The sequence below is a fragment of the Scaptodrosophila lebanonensis genome, unplaced genomic scaffold (assembly GCF_003285725.1).
Source record: "Scaptodrosophila lebanonensis strain 11010-0011.00,11010-0021.00 unplaced genomic scaffold, SlebRS2 tig00000024-arrow-pilon, whole genome shotgun sequence".
In the NCBI taxonomy this organism is placed as follows: Eukaryota; Metazoa; Arthropoda; class Insecta; order Diptera; family Drosophilidae; genus Scaptodrosophila; species Scaptodrosophila lebanonensis.
This window is the reverse complement of record NW_022060538.1, coordinates 2,703,246-2,721,799: the sequence shown is the minus strand read 5'-3', so window position 1 is coordinate 2,721,799 and position 18,554 is coordinate 2,703,246. Positions and strand designations below refer to the sequence as shown.

Genomic DNA, 18,554 nt, shown 5'->3' with positions numbered 1-18,554 from the left:
CAATGCTCGAAATATTTTCGAATTTTCGAAAAAATAAAAAAAATAAATATATATATTAGCAACAACAAGCACAATTGAAACGAGCGCAAGCATTTGGTCGACAGTCCGTTCGCGGCGAGACCTCGCACAACCAACAATTTCCGGCATTTCGTATATAAACTGAAAGTCTGCCCCAACCAGTGTTCAGTTTATTCGGTTCGTTGGCCCACGGCGCGTTTGTCAAAGTAGTGCAGATTACTTAAAAATAAAAATACATACGCGTATATATTGAAACATTCCGTACTCGTTTCACCTCCATCTCCGTTTCGAGTACAAATTCTGTGCCTGGCCACTATTGACTTCATTTGCCTTTCGAACAGCGTGCGGATTACTTGAAAACATGAAATTGAAAATCAATTTGACGTTCCTCTGTGCAGTATTTGTCTGCATGTTGTCTGTCATTTTGTTGACACGAACTGTGGAAATTTCGGCAGCCAGTGGCAGCGCGGAGGCCTGCAAAGAGCTGAGTAAGTCAGAGAGCAGTACACTACTTGTACAATTAGTATATAGTACCTATAACTCAGGCACATGTTTGCCAAATAATGGCCAAAAGTAGCGCGTAAAGTTGCCCAATTAGATCTGGACAATGTATAAATATATTCAAATGACGCATACATCCCTCTCGCATGGCTGTAAATGTGATTTATGACATACCGACACACACAAATTACTTACTTTCCTCTCTAGATTGCGTACAGTGGGTCTGGAGATTGTTAAATGTGCATATAAATGAAGACCCATAGATAACGAGATAGAAGCTAAGGCATTATACTAGATTACCTTTTCTGTTTGTACTGCCAAATCATTCACTGTGAATATATGTTTAATTTTTTCGCGATTCCTCATCCCATTCCCACTCAGCGTGACCGACCTTCTCAACATTACGATCCAAAAAAGTCAAAATTATATAATTTGCATGACAGCTACGTGCTCAAAATCTAGTTATATGACAGAAGAATCGGTGCAAAGTTTCGGAAGGATTGTTTTAAAACTGTAGGCGAAATACTAATTAAAAAAGTTTACCGATCGAAACTGTCGCAAATTGGATCCGTCTCGTCAAATGTATGACCTACTTACGTAAAATATATATACTTTTCCATTCTTTACAGTAAACGCATAAAATTAGGCATCCGTGTTAATAGTTTCAAGAATGTTTACAATAATACAAGTACAAACCGTTTAAGGCTAACTACTTGCTCGCTTATCAAGTAGGAATAAATCGAACATGTTGATGCATAAGTTTTCTTGAATAACGTGAGGACTTGACGTTGAAGATTTTCGTTTGTTTTGTGTTCACACGCTCTCGCAACACGTCAATCTAAAAAACAACGAGTGGAACGTTAAAGTTGCGTTAGCTCAAATCTTGTATACCCTATAGACACCCCTACCTCACTGCCTTCCTTGTTCTACCAATCATTTCTACTATATGACAGTAAACCATGAATATGAAAAACTGAAATACGAAATTTCATTATTTATCAAAATTAACAGTAAAGTTTTTGTTACTATTTTACTACATTTTTTCTACTGATTGTTGCTATGAGAGTATAACACAGAGATCCAATTTTGTAAATACTTATGGACTTCCGATTTTTGTGAGAAAAGTAAAAAAAAAGTTATAAGCATCAATTATTGGGTTGCTATCGTAATAATAAGCACTGGGTTTGAATTTTTCTGCACTGGTCGGTCCTATGACTGCTATATAAAATACCTATATACAATTTGTAATAAACTTCCTCATATAAAGTGTGGGAAATAAGTCTCTGGTAAAAAAATATTTGTTGTTGTAAAATCTATATTGCATTATTTTTTGACTTTTTTTTACCAATATTTAAAGCCATCTTCGCTCTTGCTTATAGCAAGACTACAAAAATTTTTGCCGCTACGACTTAAAATAGCCTGCAGCTTCGCTTGCTAGAGCGAAATATGTGGCTGAGACAAATAACAAAAAATCGCTTTTAATAATTTTTAATATTGTTAAATAAAGAACTGGTTATGCATTTTGTTAAAACGAGCGCATATTATTATTTATAACCTTATTTGTAACCTATTGAATTTATTACGTTTTGGAGAATTTTTTTTGTCAATCTTAACCCATTTCAGGACAATAGCTACGACGAAAAAAAATTTAAGCAATTAAAGAAACATCGGCTCTTCCAAAATTCATTAACCTAATCTAACGAATGTCATACGACGTGTACAAATTGTTTCAAGCTCATCAGAATTGGTTTCATATGCAAAGCCTTACTCTTACTCTCAATCTTATAAAATAAAAATGTCGTTCAGTAAACTAATTTCCAAAGCTAGTGCTCAATATTGTTGGCATGTGTGCCCATACGCAGTACTTATCATTGGCAGCCAAAGTTGTTCTCATGAGAATATTTAATATTTTGGGTTCCCTTGACTACGAATATAGCACGGGTGCCCACATATTATGAAATACAAATTCTGTCAAAATTTGATGCGTAATGCGCTCGTTGTCTGACAGACAGGCAAAATTTAATTGCATTAAATGAGGCCTGCAAATGAACTCACTGGAGCGCAGCCCGAGGCAATAATGCATACACAAAGGAAAATAGGAAATAAAGACTTACCAGGGATCAATAAAATGATTTACTAATGAATTGTTATTTTGTCAATTCACAGACAATGTCAACTGCTATGTTGGTCGGAACGAGGGAAACTATTGCAACAGCAAGGACACTACCAAAGCCGTAACCCGATGGTATTATGATAAGGGGGTGTGCCGCAAGTTCACCTACAAGGGCTGCAATGGGAACCGCAACCGATTTTGCACACAGGACAGTTGCAAGACGCGCTGTGGAGCCGACTGAGAAGTAAAGGGAGGGGGAACGGACAACAACAATAGATGCTAAGTTTTTATTATTAGGCTAAGCAGCAGCTACATCGAATATATTTACATACAAATACATACTACGAGTATGTAACACCAAAGTACCATCCACTCAAGCGTTTCTCTCTGCCTATGGCTCCAACTACATGTCGCTATATAGTAAATGGGCCAACTAGCAGCGTCTTGTAAGCGTTGTGGCCAGCAATACAGCACTTTGGCACTGCCATGGCCAAAATGTGTAAAGTGTCAAGCAAGCTGACAGCGCGCGATCGAATTGAACGATGACAGGCACGGAAAATGTGTCACCGAGCAGCTTCAGCTTAACCTGATGCTGCACCATCTCCCTACCTGCAATTAGTCACACAGTAATGGTCACAATGGCCGGCAGAAGCTTTTAGCGGCAGTCAAGCCAGCTGATGCCGTAGACTCTGGTAATGTGCTGGACCACTTGAGAGTGTCGGCTACCACATCAAAGGCCTGTCACTATGCGGTTGGCTTTTTGTGCAGCGATCGCCTTACAGCTAATTAAAATTGCCCGTCAACGAGCTGTGTCGAGCTGTAAATGAAATGACGTTTGCCATTTAACTTACCTATTGAGTGCTTAGCAAAGCGTTTTTTTGTTTTCCAATGTAGAGATGGGCACGTGACAGCTTTTTAAGTGATATTGGATGGTCCTCAACTTAAAACGGTTTCTGGTTAATCGATCTACGTATTGGTCACAACAAAACGTTTTTTAAACTTTCCCAAAGCATCCAATCTCTATTTTAGTTCCTCAACTAAAAATTCCAATTGGCAATTGATTCGGCGGCGGCTGGTTTGGCGCACATTAATTGCAAATGGCTTTCGCTTTTGACAGGCATTTGTTTTAGCTGTCGTCGGCAGACAACGCCCCAGTGCCCACAATCTTCATGCAGGAGATTAGGGCCGGGGGGATGTTTGATTGGTGTGCACTCTTTGCACAAACAAATGCCAATCAAATGCATAACAACATCTACAGGTTCGAGGGAGGGGGTCAACGTCAACGTGACGTGACGCGGCGTTGATGGCAGTGAATTAATTTGTTTAAATGACAGTCGAACGCACAAATATAAAAGCAACTAACCCAGAAATCAACCAATCAACCAACCAGCCAACCAGCGAACCAACTGAGCAGTCATGTGTTGCCGGATCATTGAAAAAGGAGGCACTCCTCCCCAGCCCACCCCACCCCCCCCCCCCCACGGCTTCTGCCGCCCGTTTTCAATTTTCAAAAAGCCAAGAGCAAACAACGCACAATTTTAAACGCACAGTGACAGCGTAGCGAAGAAAAAACCAAACGCAGCAATTGGGGATTTGCATGCACGCTTTTGGGTAATTTGCATAAAATTAGTCTAGTTTAATTAGTAATTTGAAAAGCTCAAAAGAGGCAATCGGCATTGACGCGGCAGGTGCGAAAGAACGCTTAAGCATCTGAGATGGTCAATGGACTATTCAATGGCGTCTGGGCGGCAGCTAGCCTCTAAGAATACTATAATATTTAAACGCTCAACAGCCCTCATAATAATCTGTTTTCGGAAAAGCAGAGTCAATTCCTATAAATAATGCGCCTCGTCAGCAGCATTAAAAATGAAAAGGAAAAACACAAAATCTCAGCCATAAAATTTAAAAGCAAAAGCCGCCCATGCAGAGGCGAGAAATTGCGTGTAATTTGATTATTTATCACATTTTTTATATTTAACGACTCAATTGAGTTTTATGCGCCGACACGCAGCCCACAGCGTACCAAAAAGCTGCAAACGAGAAAAGTCGTGTGTCCACGTGAGTTCCTTCAGCCTGTAGGCCTACAGAGGGTTTCAGTTCATATCTTCATACAATCCTCTACGAGTAGTCTGAATATACCCACCGGAAGGGACGTAAGTTGACCTTCATATTGATTCGACCGAATCATTTTCCAAGGTGTTTATATGTCTGCAATCCATCAGCTAGATTGGCATAGAAAGTAATTGCCACAATTACTTTCTACGTACAAGTGGCAACGAAAATTTGTTTAATTTCGTTTGCGGATTTTCATTTCATTGCGCGCTAAATACTTGTATGTACGTTCCCTGTGCGAGAGGTCAGCCACATTTATCATACAAAACATTCACACCCACAAATACATAAGCATTCTGTCATTGAAAACGTTCATAGAAATAATGCCACATTTTGGGTTCATTTCAAAACGATTTTCATGTGGATGGCGGTGGCCGAAACTCCACAAACTTGAAACCAAAGGGAGTCTTTGAACAAAGAGCACAAAAGTATGCTACGCGAGTATGAAATACTAACGTGAAATGGAAACGCGTACACGTCCTTGTTCATTTTTATGCACACATACACACTCGTATGTGTGCTCATGTGTTTGTTGTGCTATTGCATAAATGGGAATTTGCTTTGGTTGCCCTGTGCCAGTTTTTGGCCTGGTCATAGTCCGCTTTAGTCTAAAAGAATCCATAAAACGCCAAAATTGCTTTTGTTGTGGCACCCACACAATACAGTACACACATACACACGCATACTATATGTGCATGTGTATGTGGACGAGGGGGCGTCCTGGAAGCGCGTTGCTTGTGTTTATATAAATTTTGTGTTTATTCGGGTGCATTTCCACTGCGGCGCACACTCAGCCGTCGCTGCAACAGGCTCCCCGTCTGTGCAGCTACACTGTAAAAAATGTATAGTACAATGATGATTGGGAAGTGGTTCGAGGCCATAGATCCTCTTTTGGGATAAACTTACATGGCGTGGTTTCTGCTAGCTCGTGGAGCTATGCCGGGCCACAGGTTCTATTTGAATAAAACATTAAAGTTTTGTGAATTTTGAATACCCTGTATGTATTATTAGTATATACCTTTTTCGCCACCACAGCCAACATATATTAATTTTCCCTTTTTAATGTTTTTTGGATACTTGTAAGGTTTTAGGCTATGATCTTGAACAGCGTACAAATTACAGATGGTATAAGAACTGATGAATGGGCCTTAGACATTAAGTGTCAACAACGAAGATTATTATAGCCTGTACGCAGAGGGTAAAAGCCATAAGTTATAGCCACAAATATAATCTCTGTCCAAGGTCTGCAGCTGTTGTTGATGACGTTTGTTGACATAATTCTGTACTTCACACACGTATGTATTTAGGTATTAAATAATTTTTATACTCTGTACATGAAATGTACAAGAGTATATTAGGTTTGCGCGAGCTGAAAAATGTAACAGGCAGAAGCAGGCGTGGCAGACCCCACAAAGTATATATATTCTTGATCAGCATGACGAGACGAGTCGATCTAGCCCTGTCTGTCTGTCTGTCCGTCTGTCCGTCCGTCCGTCCGTCCGTATGATCACTTAGATCTCAGAGACTATAAGAGCTAGAGACACCAAATTTTGCAGAAAGATGCCTTATGTATGTACGCTATACGAGTTTGTTTTATTTTTTTGATTCCCCCCCCCCCCACTTCACCCCTATGGGGGTTTTCACGATTTTCCATTCGTATAATCGCCTATATCTCGGAGACTATAAGACCTAGGAACACCAAGATGCCTTATGTGAATACGCAGAAAATGTGTATTTTGGAATTTCCCTCCCTCCCCCCTCTCACCACGCAAATCGCGATTTTCCTTAACTCCCGTAATTCTCCCGTTTTCGAACTAAAATTTTGCAAATACCCCCAGTTGCTTATTAAGTGTCCGTATGCCAAGTTTCACTATGATAGACCGATTTAACGAGAAGTTATAGCCATAAATATATTGCTGCCCGCGGCTGTTGTTGATGTTGCTGTTTAGTTGACTGCGAAAATGCTTACTCAGACACAAATAGACACGCATAAACATACATACACCCATATAGACGCAATTGCTTTGTATATGTGCAATTATATACCCTTTACGTGAGTTCGAATACCGAGAAAGGTAAAATCGATCAAATTTTTTAAAATTTTCTTATTTTTTTTTCTATAATTATTGTAAACATATGTACAGAGTATTTCAAAGTCGGGACACCCGACTTTAGCTTTTTATACCCTGTACCCAAAGGGTACAAGGGTATATTAGTTTTGTGCGAGTGCACATGGAACACACAGAAGGAGGCTTGGTAGACCCCACAAAGTATATATATTCTTGATCAGCATGACAAGCCGAGTCGATATAGCCATGTCCGTCTGTCCGTCTGTCCGTCTGTCTGTCCGTCTGTCCGTCTGTCCGTCTGTCTGTCTGTCTGTATGAACGCAAGGATCTCCGAAAGTATAAGAGCTAGAATAACCAAACTTGGTATACAGATTCTCCTGAGACCGAGAAAGGACGAGTTTGTTAATTTTTTCTGATCCGCCCCCCCACTCCCCCCCTATTACTGATTTTCTATAACTCCCGTAATTCTTGGAATTTTGAGCTAAAATTTGGTAGTCACATTAGGTTAGTAATTATATATCCGTATACCAAGTTTCATTATGATAAAATGATCGGAAAGAAAGTTATAGCCATATAACCAGGCCCAATGCACACATACATACATATGTGCAAGTACACAAACACGCATAAGGCACGATTCTGATGTAAATGTAAATGTATGTATGCATGCATGGAATATTTTATATTTAATTAGTTAATATTTAGTTAATTAATTAAATTAATTTAGTTAATTAATTTAATTTAATTAATTAATTAATTTAATTTAATTAATTAATTAATTTAATTACTTTTTTGTGGGGTGGTACAGGGTATTTAAGAGTTGAGCCTGCTCGACTTTAGCATTCCTTTCTTGTTTACTTGTTATTTCATTAATTTATTAATTTAAAATTCAACTTTGGAAACCATCAACCTGAAAGGAAAGCAGAATTTGCGTAGCAACGTTTTAAATATTTTTATACCCTGTACCCAAAGGGTACAAGGGTATATTAGTTTTGTGCGAGTGCACATGGAACACACAGAAGGAGGCTTGGTAGACCCCACAAAGTATATATATTCTTGATCAGCATGACAAGCCAAGTCGATATAGCCATGTCCGTCTGTCCGTCTGTCTGTCCGTCTGTCCGTCTGTCTGTCTGTCTGTATGAACGCAAGGATCTCCGAAAGTATAAGAGCTAGAATAACCAAACTTGGTATACAGATTCTCCTGAGACCGAGAAAGGACGAGTTTGTTAATTTTTTCTGATCCGCCCCCCCACTCCCCCCCTATTACTGATTTTCTATAACTCCCGTAATTCTTGGAATTTTGAGCTAAAATTTGGTAGTCACATTAGGTTAGTAATTATATATCCGTATACCAAGTTTCATTATGATAAAATGATCGGAAAGAAAGTTATAGCCATATAACCAGGCCCAATGCACACATACATACATATGTGCAAGTACACAAACACGCATAAGGCACGATTCTGATGTAAATGTAAATGTATGTATGCATGCATGGAATATTTTATATTTAATTAGTTAATATTTAGTTAATTAATTAAATTAATTTAGTTAATTAATTTAATTTAATTAATTAATTAATTTAATTACTTTTTTGTGGGGTGGTACAGGGTATTTAAGAGTTGAGCCTGCTCGACTTTAGCATTCCTTTCTTGTTTAAAAATTAATCAATTTGAAAAACATGATCAATGTTGATATTATGTTACTTGCTTTTTATGGCTTCCGCATTTTATTTCAGTGTAGTGTCTCCCTCTAGTCGGGCGTTAGCAACTCGCCATGGCCCGTTGGACTGTGTTCTGGTCGCACTGCCACTGGCTTTGGGCTTCATTTGTGTGGATCAAATAATGTTAGTTTCCGTTGCCCCTGCCGGTTAGCCTTGAGAGCATTTCAGAGCGCACCACACGTGCGACATGGGGCAGATGGCTGACCACCAGTGAGCCAGCAGCAGTCTGCAATTTAACTCGAGCTATTTTTACGTAAAAATAATTTTGATGTGCCTTTTTGTGACTGAGCCACAGTTATGTATATCTCTTGGGTTTTGATCCACGTAGATTGAATTAAAATTCCCTAGGAACGTACATTTTAAGCTGGAATTGTTCAGAATGTAGGAAAAGTAACTTTTCCCACAACTTATAGCTGCAAACCAAGCGACTTAAAAGTTTGTTCGCAATGTTTTCCACCGGACTGCACCAAAAGCAGCAAGCAGCAAGCAACAAGCACCGAGCCTTTGGCCAATTTCATTTTTCGCTTTGTGTTTCCACACAAATTGGTTTTACATTCTGCTTGATTTCATGCACAAACAGCCACCGTGCACGCCAGAGAATTACAGGTGCAAGTTACAACAACGCACACATACATATGCAGACACTTATTGCCGCCCACACAAGGACTTGGCTCCTTATCTGCACTCACTAGATCAGCTGCTTACAGTCAAAGTAGCGGAGCACCACTTCTGACTCACGTCCTAAAACCTAACTTATAGCCCTCACACCAGCAAACCTAAGAAGCAACTTATGTTACTAGTGCTTGTACTAGCGTTTTATTTTAAAAGTCACAAGCTCAGCCCACTACTGATGCAACACGAACATATGTACATGTTTAACAACAACAATATCAATATTCAATTATAATCTATAGATATCAAGGAAGAACGTGACAGTCCGACAGTGAATACTCTGTAGCCAAAAATAGCGTTCGCCTCTTCCTTATACGTTGAATACAGATGACGAACGCTAAATTTATTTTTGGAATTGTCGGAATTCTCTAGCAGATTAGGGGTAAAAAATCAACAACAAAAAAATACAATAAACCATTGTTTAGGTAGTTAAATAAAGGACGAAATGGCCAATTTAGGAATATATATAGACAGAGTTGGCTCTTTTTATACTATTGTTCGGGACCTAGACGAAGTATTTCCTCTTTTGTATAAATATGTTTAGACAGGATATTAGTCTAAGTGCACCAACCTATTGTAATTGCAAAAAAAGTGCACTGGAATAATCTGAGGATCACTAGCTCTATCATCAGTCTGTTTAAATACCTAGTAAGTGGAATCATTATCTTGTTCAAGCTATTGTGCACAGTGACGAACTGAAGTGTTTGAAATATTTGCCTTCGAACGTCCGGGCAAAAGTGTAAAAAACTTTACACAAAGAGACATACGGGTACTTTTGCTAACAGAATTGTTAAATTTGAATATACTCGTATGTAAATATTAAACTGCATTCTCGCCTTGAAGCTTACCAATTTAATTTAATAGGTCTTAGGCTAAAGTATTTAATTTAATTTCGATTCAAAAGCAAAAAAGTTATTCAAATTTAATGATGAATTAACTTCTTAGTTTCGGACGATAAAAATATTGAACACCTGGACTAATGCATTATGGTATTGAAGCTTACAAAGCACCAGCAAATATTATTTCGTAAAGTCTTAGACTAAAGCACAGAAATATTCGTTTCATATGTAAACAAGTCATTCGAACTTGAAGATGAATTAGATGTACTTGTAGACTTCTGACCATAAAACTATTGGACACCTGAACTAATCGATACAAATAAATGTAGAACGGGTCTATCGGCCATCTCCCTTGATAAGCAAATTCTTTTCAAGGAATCTAGACGTTTCATAATTTTAATCTATCAACTAAAAAAAACTTGTTTAACCCCAAGGACTGAATTGTTCATCAACGTTCTGTTTGCTTCCAAAATTTAGAGCTCAAGCCACTCTACCTGGCTTGCGAGCTTTGTTATGCAGCTCTTTAGCTTGGCTTGTGATTTATGTACACATACACACACATACACACCAGCAAGGCATTGAGTTACGCCATGTGAGCGACAATGGCTAATAAAAAATATGTTCAACATTTTTTCGGGCGATATATTGTTGAGGCTTTTGCCCTTATCTCATGCAACACTTGTAGAGCTTAGAGCCACTCAAGTCTTGTAATACGCCATGTTTGTTTGTTGGACTCCAAGCCTTCTGGCTACATGCTGGAGATAATGCAGTGACTCCATCTGTGCATGGCAGTCATGTCGTTAAGTCGACTAGTTGTCGCTGGTTAGTTATATAAAAATAAATTAAAATATTTATGGCATATTAAATTAAATACAAGCATGGACCTACTCCAAATAGCATCAACCAGCAGAAGGCTGCCCGTGGTAAGGGCTCCAACAAGCTATTTCTATTTAAATTTTGCCGGAGGGGTCATTGCTGCACGTACAAGATAAAATAAAAAAGGTGTACGTGCAGCTTCCGATGGAGGTGGGGCGGAAATCGGAGGCGACTACAAACATATTGCAGGCAGTGGTGAGCAACAGCTTAGAAGCACGCGAGCATAAGAGCTGGAGTCGAGTGGAATGGAGTGTGTACATGCATGTATGTGTGGCCTTCCAAGAGCGTGTGTATGTGTGGTTGAATGAATGGTTGATGACGCGTGTGTGTGCGTTGGCTGCTCAGTCTGTACGCGTGAGTTAGTGTCAAGTCAGGAGCATTTAGTAATTCCACAGGCATATCAAGGACAACGTACTCATAAATACCAACGGCGAATGCTTCCAAGCAACTCTACAACAAAACAAGAACTATACGCATCTATGTACAACATTGTCGCCCATCCTTTCCTTTCTCTTTCCGTCCTATCTCCCTATCGTTGCGTCGCGTCTCGTCTCGTCTCATCTCGCCACCCATTGAGTGCGAACGTGTGTTTGGCAGCCGCGCTTGTCGTGGCTGTTTGTATTTGTATGTATGGAATTTTTAACTTCATTATCCAGCCATCTACCATATTCCGATCAGTGCTGTAGAAGTGTTAGGGTATGCCTTCAAAGCCGGTGCGCGTCGCTGCTCATGCTCGTCATTGTCTTTTGTTGTCCTGCCTCGTCTCTGTTCCTGCCTTTCCATCTTCCCCAGGTTCTGTTCTCATAGTTCAACATCTTTTGGCACGCCTGTGACAAAACGATGGCTGGTGCCACGACGTGCATACCAAATGGCCAATGCTCCTCGGTAGGAGCACGAGTACATCCCGTGAGGGTGCTGCGAACTAAATCAACTCGTTCGGCGGGAGCTCGAAATTACATTTGCTTCCAGTTGCAGCTATTTAAAAACACATTAATTTTATTCACCCAAAACTCATTCCTGCTATTGTTATTGCTGTTGCTCTATCGCCTAACAATTGCCACTGTCTTGGCTATAAATTCATCTGCTGTCTGCCATTTTTTTTTTTTTTTTTTTGTTTTTTTTTTGGTTTATTTTTATTTATTTGACTTTGGCACGTTTGTTCTACGGCATTTTGCTTTCGGTTGGCGCTCTGGCCAGCCTAAGAATGATGCGCAACTATGAGGCTCGATCCCAAGTGCCCACCCCTTCCAGCAGTCAGCATTCAAGCGTTCAATGCCCCAAGCTCAAAAGCGTGGCCAAGCGGCACTGACGCTGTGGAAGCACGCGATTTATAGCGAGCGCACAGGTTTAGCTTAGCACATACGCGAGTATTTATGTAAGAGTACAAATGTATGTCTAAATATTTTGGGGTACGTTTTGGAATTTCTAGCGGCAACAGCTTTTGGTCTGGCCATTAATTTGTCCGTTTGTCAAAGCCAGAAAGCGCCTAACAGCGGCTCAATTTAAGCAGCGCCTTCGGCAGCTGTGCGTATGCGCAATATTTGCGGATGAGAACGCGCCATTGAAAGTGAAATTTAATTAATAATGTTCTCTTTGTTGCGAAATTGTATTCAGTGCCGCAATATATGCAATGATTTATTACTCCTCACACGCAACTGCGTCTAGTGCCGGAAGCGGAGTGGGGCAAGGGGGTTTGCTGCCTGTTTTGCGTTCTGGCGTTTGTGCAATTTTGAAGGCAAACTTAAAAGCGAAACATGGGAATTTATTTCGCGCGCATTTGTCTTGCGCTGTTTATTTTTTGTTTTTATTGTTTTTGTATCGTACTAAGGCTCCAACCACTTATTGACGAGGTAAAACAACAAACTAGTGGCGATAACAACTTGCAAAGTAAGCCTCTTTTTACATTATTTGTATGCCCTTTATTCAATGCTGTCCTAAATTTTAAAACTTTATAAAAAAGTATTCTATATGTGCTTAGCTAACAATATTTCCTACTTATCATTTCATTCAAATCGGTTAGTCCAGGAAAAGTTATCAACGAAACAATTTTAAGTAAATTGACATCCATAATCGACTTATTTTTCTTTTCGGGTGTGCAAAAAATTTGTAACAGTGCTATCTTTATGCAATGCAAGCTTTAATTTAAAAATATAAACATTTTTCCTGTAATTTTTATTCAATATACATACAGCTTTAAAATTAAATGCAATTTATTCGAGTCACAATATATATATATATATATAATTATATATATATATATATACATATATATATATATATATATATATATATATATATATATATATATATATATATATATATATATATATATATATATATATACTATATATATATATATATATATATATCTATATATATATCTAATATTATATATATATACATATATATATATATATACATATAATCAATCAATGGTAAATCAATTAATCAACGCTTTTAAATAACATTTAAAAACATTTATCATCATTTTTAAAACCTGGTCGTTTCAATGCCTGCTGTATGTAGTATAAAGATTATCCATATACTTGTACATATGAGTAAGTCCTTAAATATTTCGGTTGAGTTGTTTTAAAAGAAAGCAGCTATTGCAAGTTATGGTTCCTAAGACAGCTAGACGACCTGGTACTCCAATCCTACCGATTATGACAAACAATTTTTGCATAAAGTACTTCGTCCGTACTATGAGCCAGTGTCTTCGTCACTACATGGATTGAGACCAAGCTGCTTCTAGTCAGCTATTTCCCCTACCCACACAAGAGACTCACACACGCTCTCACACACACACGCATGTGACTAAAGAATTATTAATAGTTCTGTCGGCGATGACGCCGATGCCGATGCCGATGTCGCTGCCGACGTCGACGGCGAAGTCAATGCTATGTTTGTCAAATTAATTTCAATTTAATTAAATTTGTGGCTCGGCAACTAAGCAAAATAAATGAAATTTTCTGTCAAATAAATGTTAAAAAATTGACTCATTGCGTAGAAACTGAAGAATGGAAGAAATGGGAAAAGTGAGAATCGAGAAGTGAGAAGGAGTGAGAAGAAGGGAGTGTACCAACTGATGCTGAAAGTCATGCATGGAATCAGTGCTGCAAAAATATTTACAAGCATTTGTTTGTTCGCTGTGCTGTGTGTGTTGGCATGTGTATGAGTATTTCGGAGTGTAAGTTTTGGAAATTTCTCACGCTTGGCACTCGAGCGATTTTTCGTGAACGTCGTTTACGCCGTCGCCGTCGCCGTCGCCATCGCTTAGCGCGGACTTGCCGCCTCCAGCCATTGAAAAACTCATACATATTGTATACTATATGGCACATAGTTGCCCCAGTTGTTGCTGTTTTTGGAATTTTTGTGCTGGCTGTCGTTGCTTGTTGTTGTAGCCAAGAGCAGTGCTACGAAATGTGCTCATTTATCAATATGTCGAGTTGTTGTATAACTATTAATGTTGGCATAACCCCTCGCCGATGCCACGTCACACCATCGCACCAACCGAGCAGCACAGCACGTGTACGCAACACAAACTTATTGCAAAACTTGCGGCGTCAAATGCTTTTAACTAATTTTGAAACATTTATCCTCATTCCCGCATGCCTTTTACGCAACTTGTAACATCGACCTACCACTAGCATCGAGCGTTGAGGAATACATAAATGCCAAATGCATTGGCATAAATAAATGCGCATTTCTACTGAGTATTATTTATTGGCTTAATCTAAATTAAAGTCTAGTTATAGCATATAGCAGCCCGAACTCAAAGCAAAAATGCTGGCCCATTAACTCAATTACTTTCGCATGCCCATGCTTTTGGGCTCAATGGTGCGTATGAGTGATGTACATCGTTTATGAATGTGCACTTTTTGATTTAATGGATTGTCGGTAATAATTTATTTGTAGAAAACAAATAAAAACATATTTGTGTATATAAAAAATGCCACGTGTATGCAAGACACCTTTACAAATGTATGTGCATAATAGAGCAAACCAATAACAAAATTAAATACTGTTTTTCATTGCCCGAGAACGAGGAACTCTCGGTTCTCGTCTACCCTGCCTACTGCACCCGTGGCTGGCATTTCATTTGGGTTTTGCTGACAGGCGCACCAAATGATCGCAAATTGCGCGCTTGATAGAGGGACTTTCTGTTGCTGTTGTTGTTGTTGCTGCTGCTGTTTTTGTTTATTATGTATGCACACAAACACACACACACACACACACATTGATGGCATATACTATATAGTACTATATAGTATATGTGTAGCGGCATGGCAGCAGTTCGCCAAGCCCTTTTGTACATTTTTTCATTTACTTGTCAAGCTCATCTGTGGCACAGTGTGCACGTTAGCGGAGAGTAGAAGCGAAGCGGGACCGAAACGTAGCGACGCGCTGCCATTCGTATGACAAAAATACAAATTATGGCAAATGGGCGCAAATTTTAATGAAATTCAACGACATGAAAAAAACGTAAGAAAAAAGCATACACAAGCAAACAAACATAAAATCCACGGGCGTAGACGCCTTCGAACTCACACACATGCATACACTATACTCCGACACGGGCATAATGTCAACACCGAAATATTAAAAAGGCACTGACAGCCGAACAACAAGGGCAGCCCTCGGCCTGTCAAAATGGCGCGCGAGCGTGTGCGTTCCGGATGTATGTATGTGGGTATGTGTGTGTGTGTAAGGTTGCAGCAGTTGGTGCCCCCAGAGAGAGAGAGAGAGAGAGAGAGAGAGAGAGAGAGAGACAGAGAGAGGGAGACAGAGCCTGAGAAGCTGGGACCCTGAGTTATGAATGCATAATGAACGCTTGTCTCCCTATCGTCGGCTTTATCTCGCCGACGAAACTTGTCTGCCGTCGAAAACAGCTCCCTCATTACGGTTATTAAAATCGTCTCATCTGGCCATCAATTACAGGAGTATTGCACGCAATCTTTTATGTAATTTCATTAAATGTGCATTAAAGTCATTATTCAATTGTCTGCCGCCTGACTAGAGCGATAAATTTCAGAGCCTATGTTCTATTTAATCGCATTGGAATGTATGCACATATTTAAGTATAAATCCATAAAATATTGAGCTGTCGATCGCTTTTTCATTGCTCATTAATGGGTTGCCCCCAAAGAGATGGGGGAATGAACGATTGGATTGCAAATATGAGAATCATCTTGACAATGCATAAATTAAATAGCAACATATCACATTATACGCACTGCGTGTAATTCATGAGGTTGTCTGTTATTGCCGTTTCCGGCTTGCAACTTCCGCTTTTCACGCTCTTTGCATTGCATAAATTGTCCCCGTAGTTCGCTGTACATATGAATTACCACTGCCCACTAGTAACAGACCAAAGAAATTAATTTCATTATTGGATTGGCGAGCTTAATTGTTCTATCCGTACTCCTCTCCCAAGTCCGGAATAAACCAATTTTATCGTAATTGCATAGTTGTAAAGAATTTTCTACCTGGAAATATAATCTCTGTCTGCGTTTTTAATGTATGCAAATAGGGAATATGGGAATAGGAATAGGGAATACTCTCGGCCGTACGCTCACTGTCGGCCAACTTTTGTCCGCCCAAGGGAAAAGTCCGATTAAGGGGATACATAAATACTTAATACGCCGAATGAATTTTCTAGAAAAAGTGTACACCAAAGCGGGGTGTCCTTTATGATAGTGTTCACTGTAATTACTGTTTTATTAAACTGTTTTAAATTCTATCTCTCAACTGCTTGCCGTACATGCATATATAAGCGTTCTTAATATCTTGTGAATACATTTAAATAATAATTATTATTAACAATACACGGAGAGCATATAAGTTAAGAAGATTCGCAAAAATGGTGCGGCCAAAAATTTGAGAAGAATGTAGAAACTTATATTGTGGTCTTTCCTCCCGTATATGTATGTATGTAGCTCTAATTTTTGAACACTTTGCAGCAGTGGCACACAAAGGTAACCCAATCATTTGCTTCCTACAGTACTGCAGAGTCGATGTCAGGCCAACAAAAAATATTTATTGCGCGGCAAATAATGAATTTTTAAAGCCTGTAAGTGAAGGCAAATGGAAGCTTAATTGAAAATTAAATTTGCTGCCCAGTTTGTGTGAAGAGAAACCACATGAATTGTTTTTCCGTACCGAAAGGGAAAAATTGTGTACTTAGTACTCTATTTGGGTACAGGGTATAGATATTTAAGGTTATCTACCTGCTTTATATGTACAATATGTTTAAATGTATGTTCTATCGGTCACACAAGGCATAAGCAATATTATTATACTAACCTTATTCTTTCGGCACCAATTTAATATTGAATATAGCAATAATTTTTTGCTTGACAGAAATCGAAAATGGCATAAATGGAGACAGAGTTATGCCTAATAGCTGGAATATCTATGCTCTTATCTTTGCTGCTGCTGCTTTTGCTAATTTGTTGTATCGTTCAGTCACCATTTTGTTTGCGTTTCTTTTTATACCCTGTACCCGTAGGGTAAAAAGGGTATATTAGGTTTGTGCAAAGTATGTAAAATGCAGAAGGAAGCATCTCCGACCCCATAAAGTATATATATTCTGAATCAGCATGAGGAGAGAAATCGATTCTCCTAGGTCCGAAAAAGGACGAGTTTTTTTTTTTTTTATTTTCACCCCCTTCCCCCGCTACAGAATTTCGTCAATACGTTGTTTTAAATTTTATTTAATTCGGTCAGTTCTAAGAAAAGTTATTAGCGAAACAAATTCTCGCCAGTACCACACCCCCAAACTGCAGCAACAAGTTCGCTCTTCTTCTTCCTCTTTTTGCTGCTGCTATGGGCGCATATAACTCAGTGTCGGAAGTTTACCTGGGTACAGGGTATTACACAGTCGGGCTTGCTCGACTGTAGCGTTCTCTCTTGTTTTAAAATGGGGCATACTGCAAGTAACCGGAATTAAAAATAAATATTTGCCGGCTAAAAGACATAGTCCGGAAAAAAATATTTACACAGTTGAACATATTCTTACACGAACAACAAGTCTAAAAAGAGAATATTTTCATAGGATAATGAAAAACCCAGCAGACAAATAACAATAAACAATTATAAATCGCTGCTAAAATTGGGATGAGACGAGTTTTTAAACTTTCCAGTATTATACTAATTTATATGTACATTTTGTTACTCAGATAGATATGTGCCTGCACAGAGGAAACCACGATATACAAGTAAATAATCTTCTTAACGAATCTACATACAAGTATTTCTAAAATTTGGAATTTCTATGTAATGTAATGAATAGCCGGCCCCATTTTTCCAACGCATTTGTGGAGCTCGCAATAATAATACGAGTAAAACGAACTGTCGCTAATCGTTCGCTTAACAGAACCTCAAAGTCGAATGAAGACTTTAAGTCGCCAGCAGCTACAATAACAACAGCAATAATAATCGAAGTAGCATGTGTTTGTGCATGAGAGTGTGTGAGTGTGTTTAACTAATCACATTCCGTTACCGCGGTTCACTCCATTGTACATTTTCAATTACCACATGCATTTTTAATGTGCTATGTCAGAGCCTTGGAAAATTGGGGACTGGCTTCTAAGCGTAGATTGCCTTTGACGAGCTGCTCATTAATCTCT

General features: G+C 38.9%; 1 protein-coding gene across 1 annotated transcript; it reads left to right on the top strand.

Annotated features, from left to right (window-relative positions):
- The first annotated feature begins 219 nt into the window (after positions 1-219).
- LOC115620937 (kunitz/BPTI-like toxin) lies at positions 220-2,994 on the top strand. Its single transcript, XM_030514449.1, has 2 exons — positions 220-506; positions 2,686-2,994. The coding sequence occupies exons 1-2, from the start codon at positions 380-382 to the stop codon at positions 2,871-2,873; spliced, it is 315 nt and encodes a 104-aa protein (XP_030370309.1). The 5' UTR covers positions 220-379; the 3' UTR covers positions 2,874-2,994.
- The last annotated feature ends 15,560 nt before the right edge of the window (positions 2,995-18,554 follow it).

Bases quoted from the DNA above. Each gene is read 5' to 3' on its own strand.
- LOC115620937 (XM_030514449.1), top strand. From the start codon at position 380: ATGAAATTGAAAATCAATTTGACGTTCCTCTGTGCAGTATTTGTCTGC. The intron at 507-2,685 runs GTAAGTCAGAGA...GTCAATTCACAG, and splicing joins GGAGGCCTGCAAAGAGCTGA to ACAATGTCAACTGCTATGTT.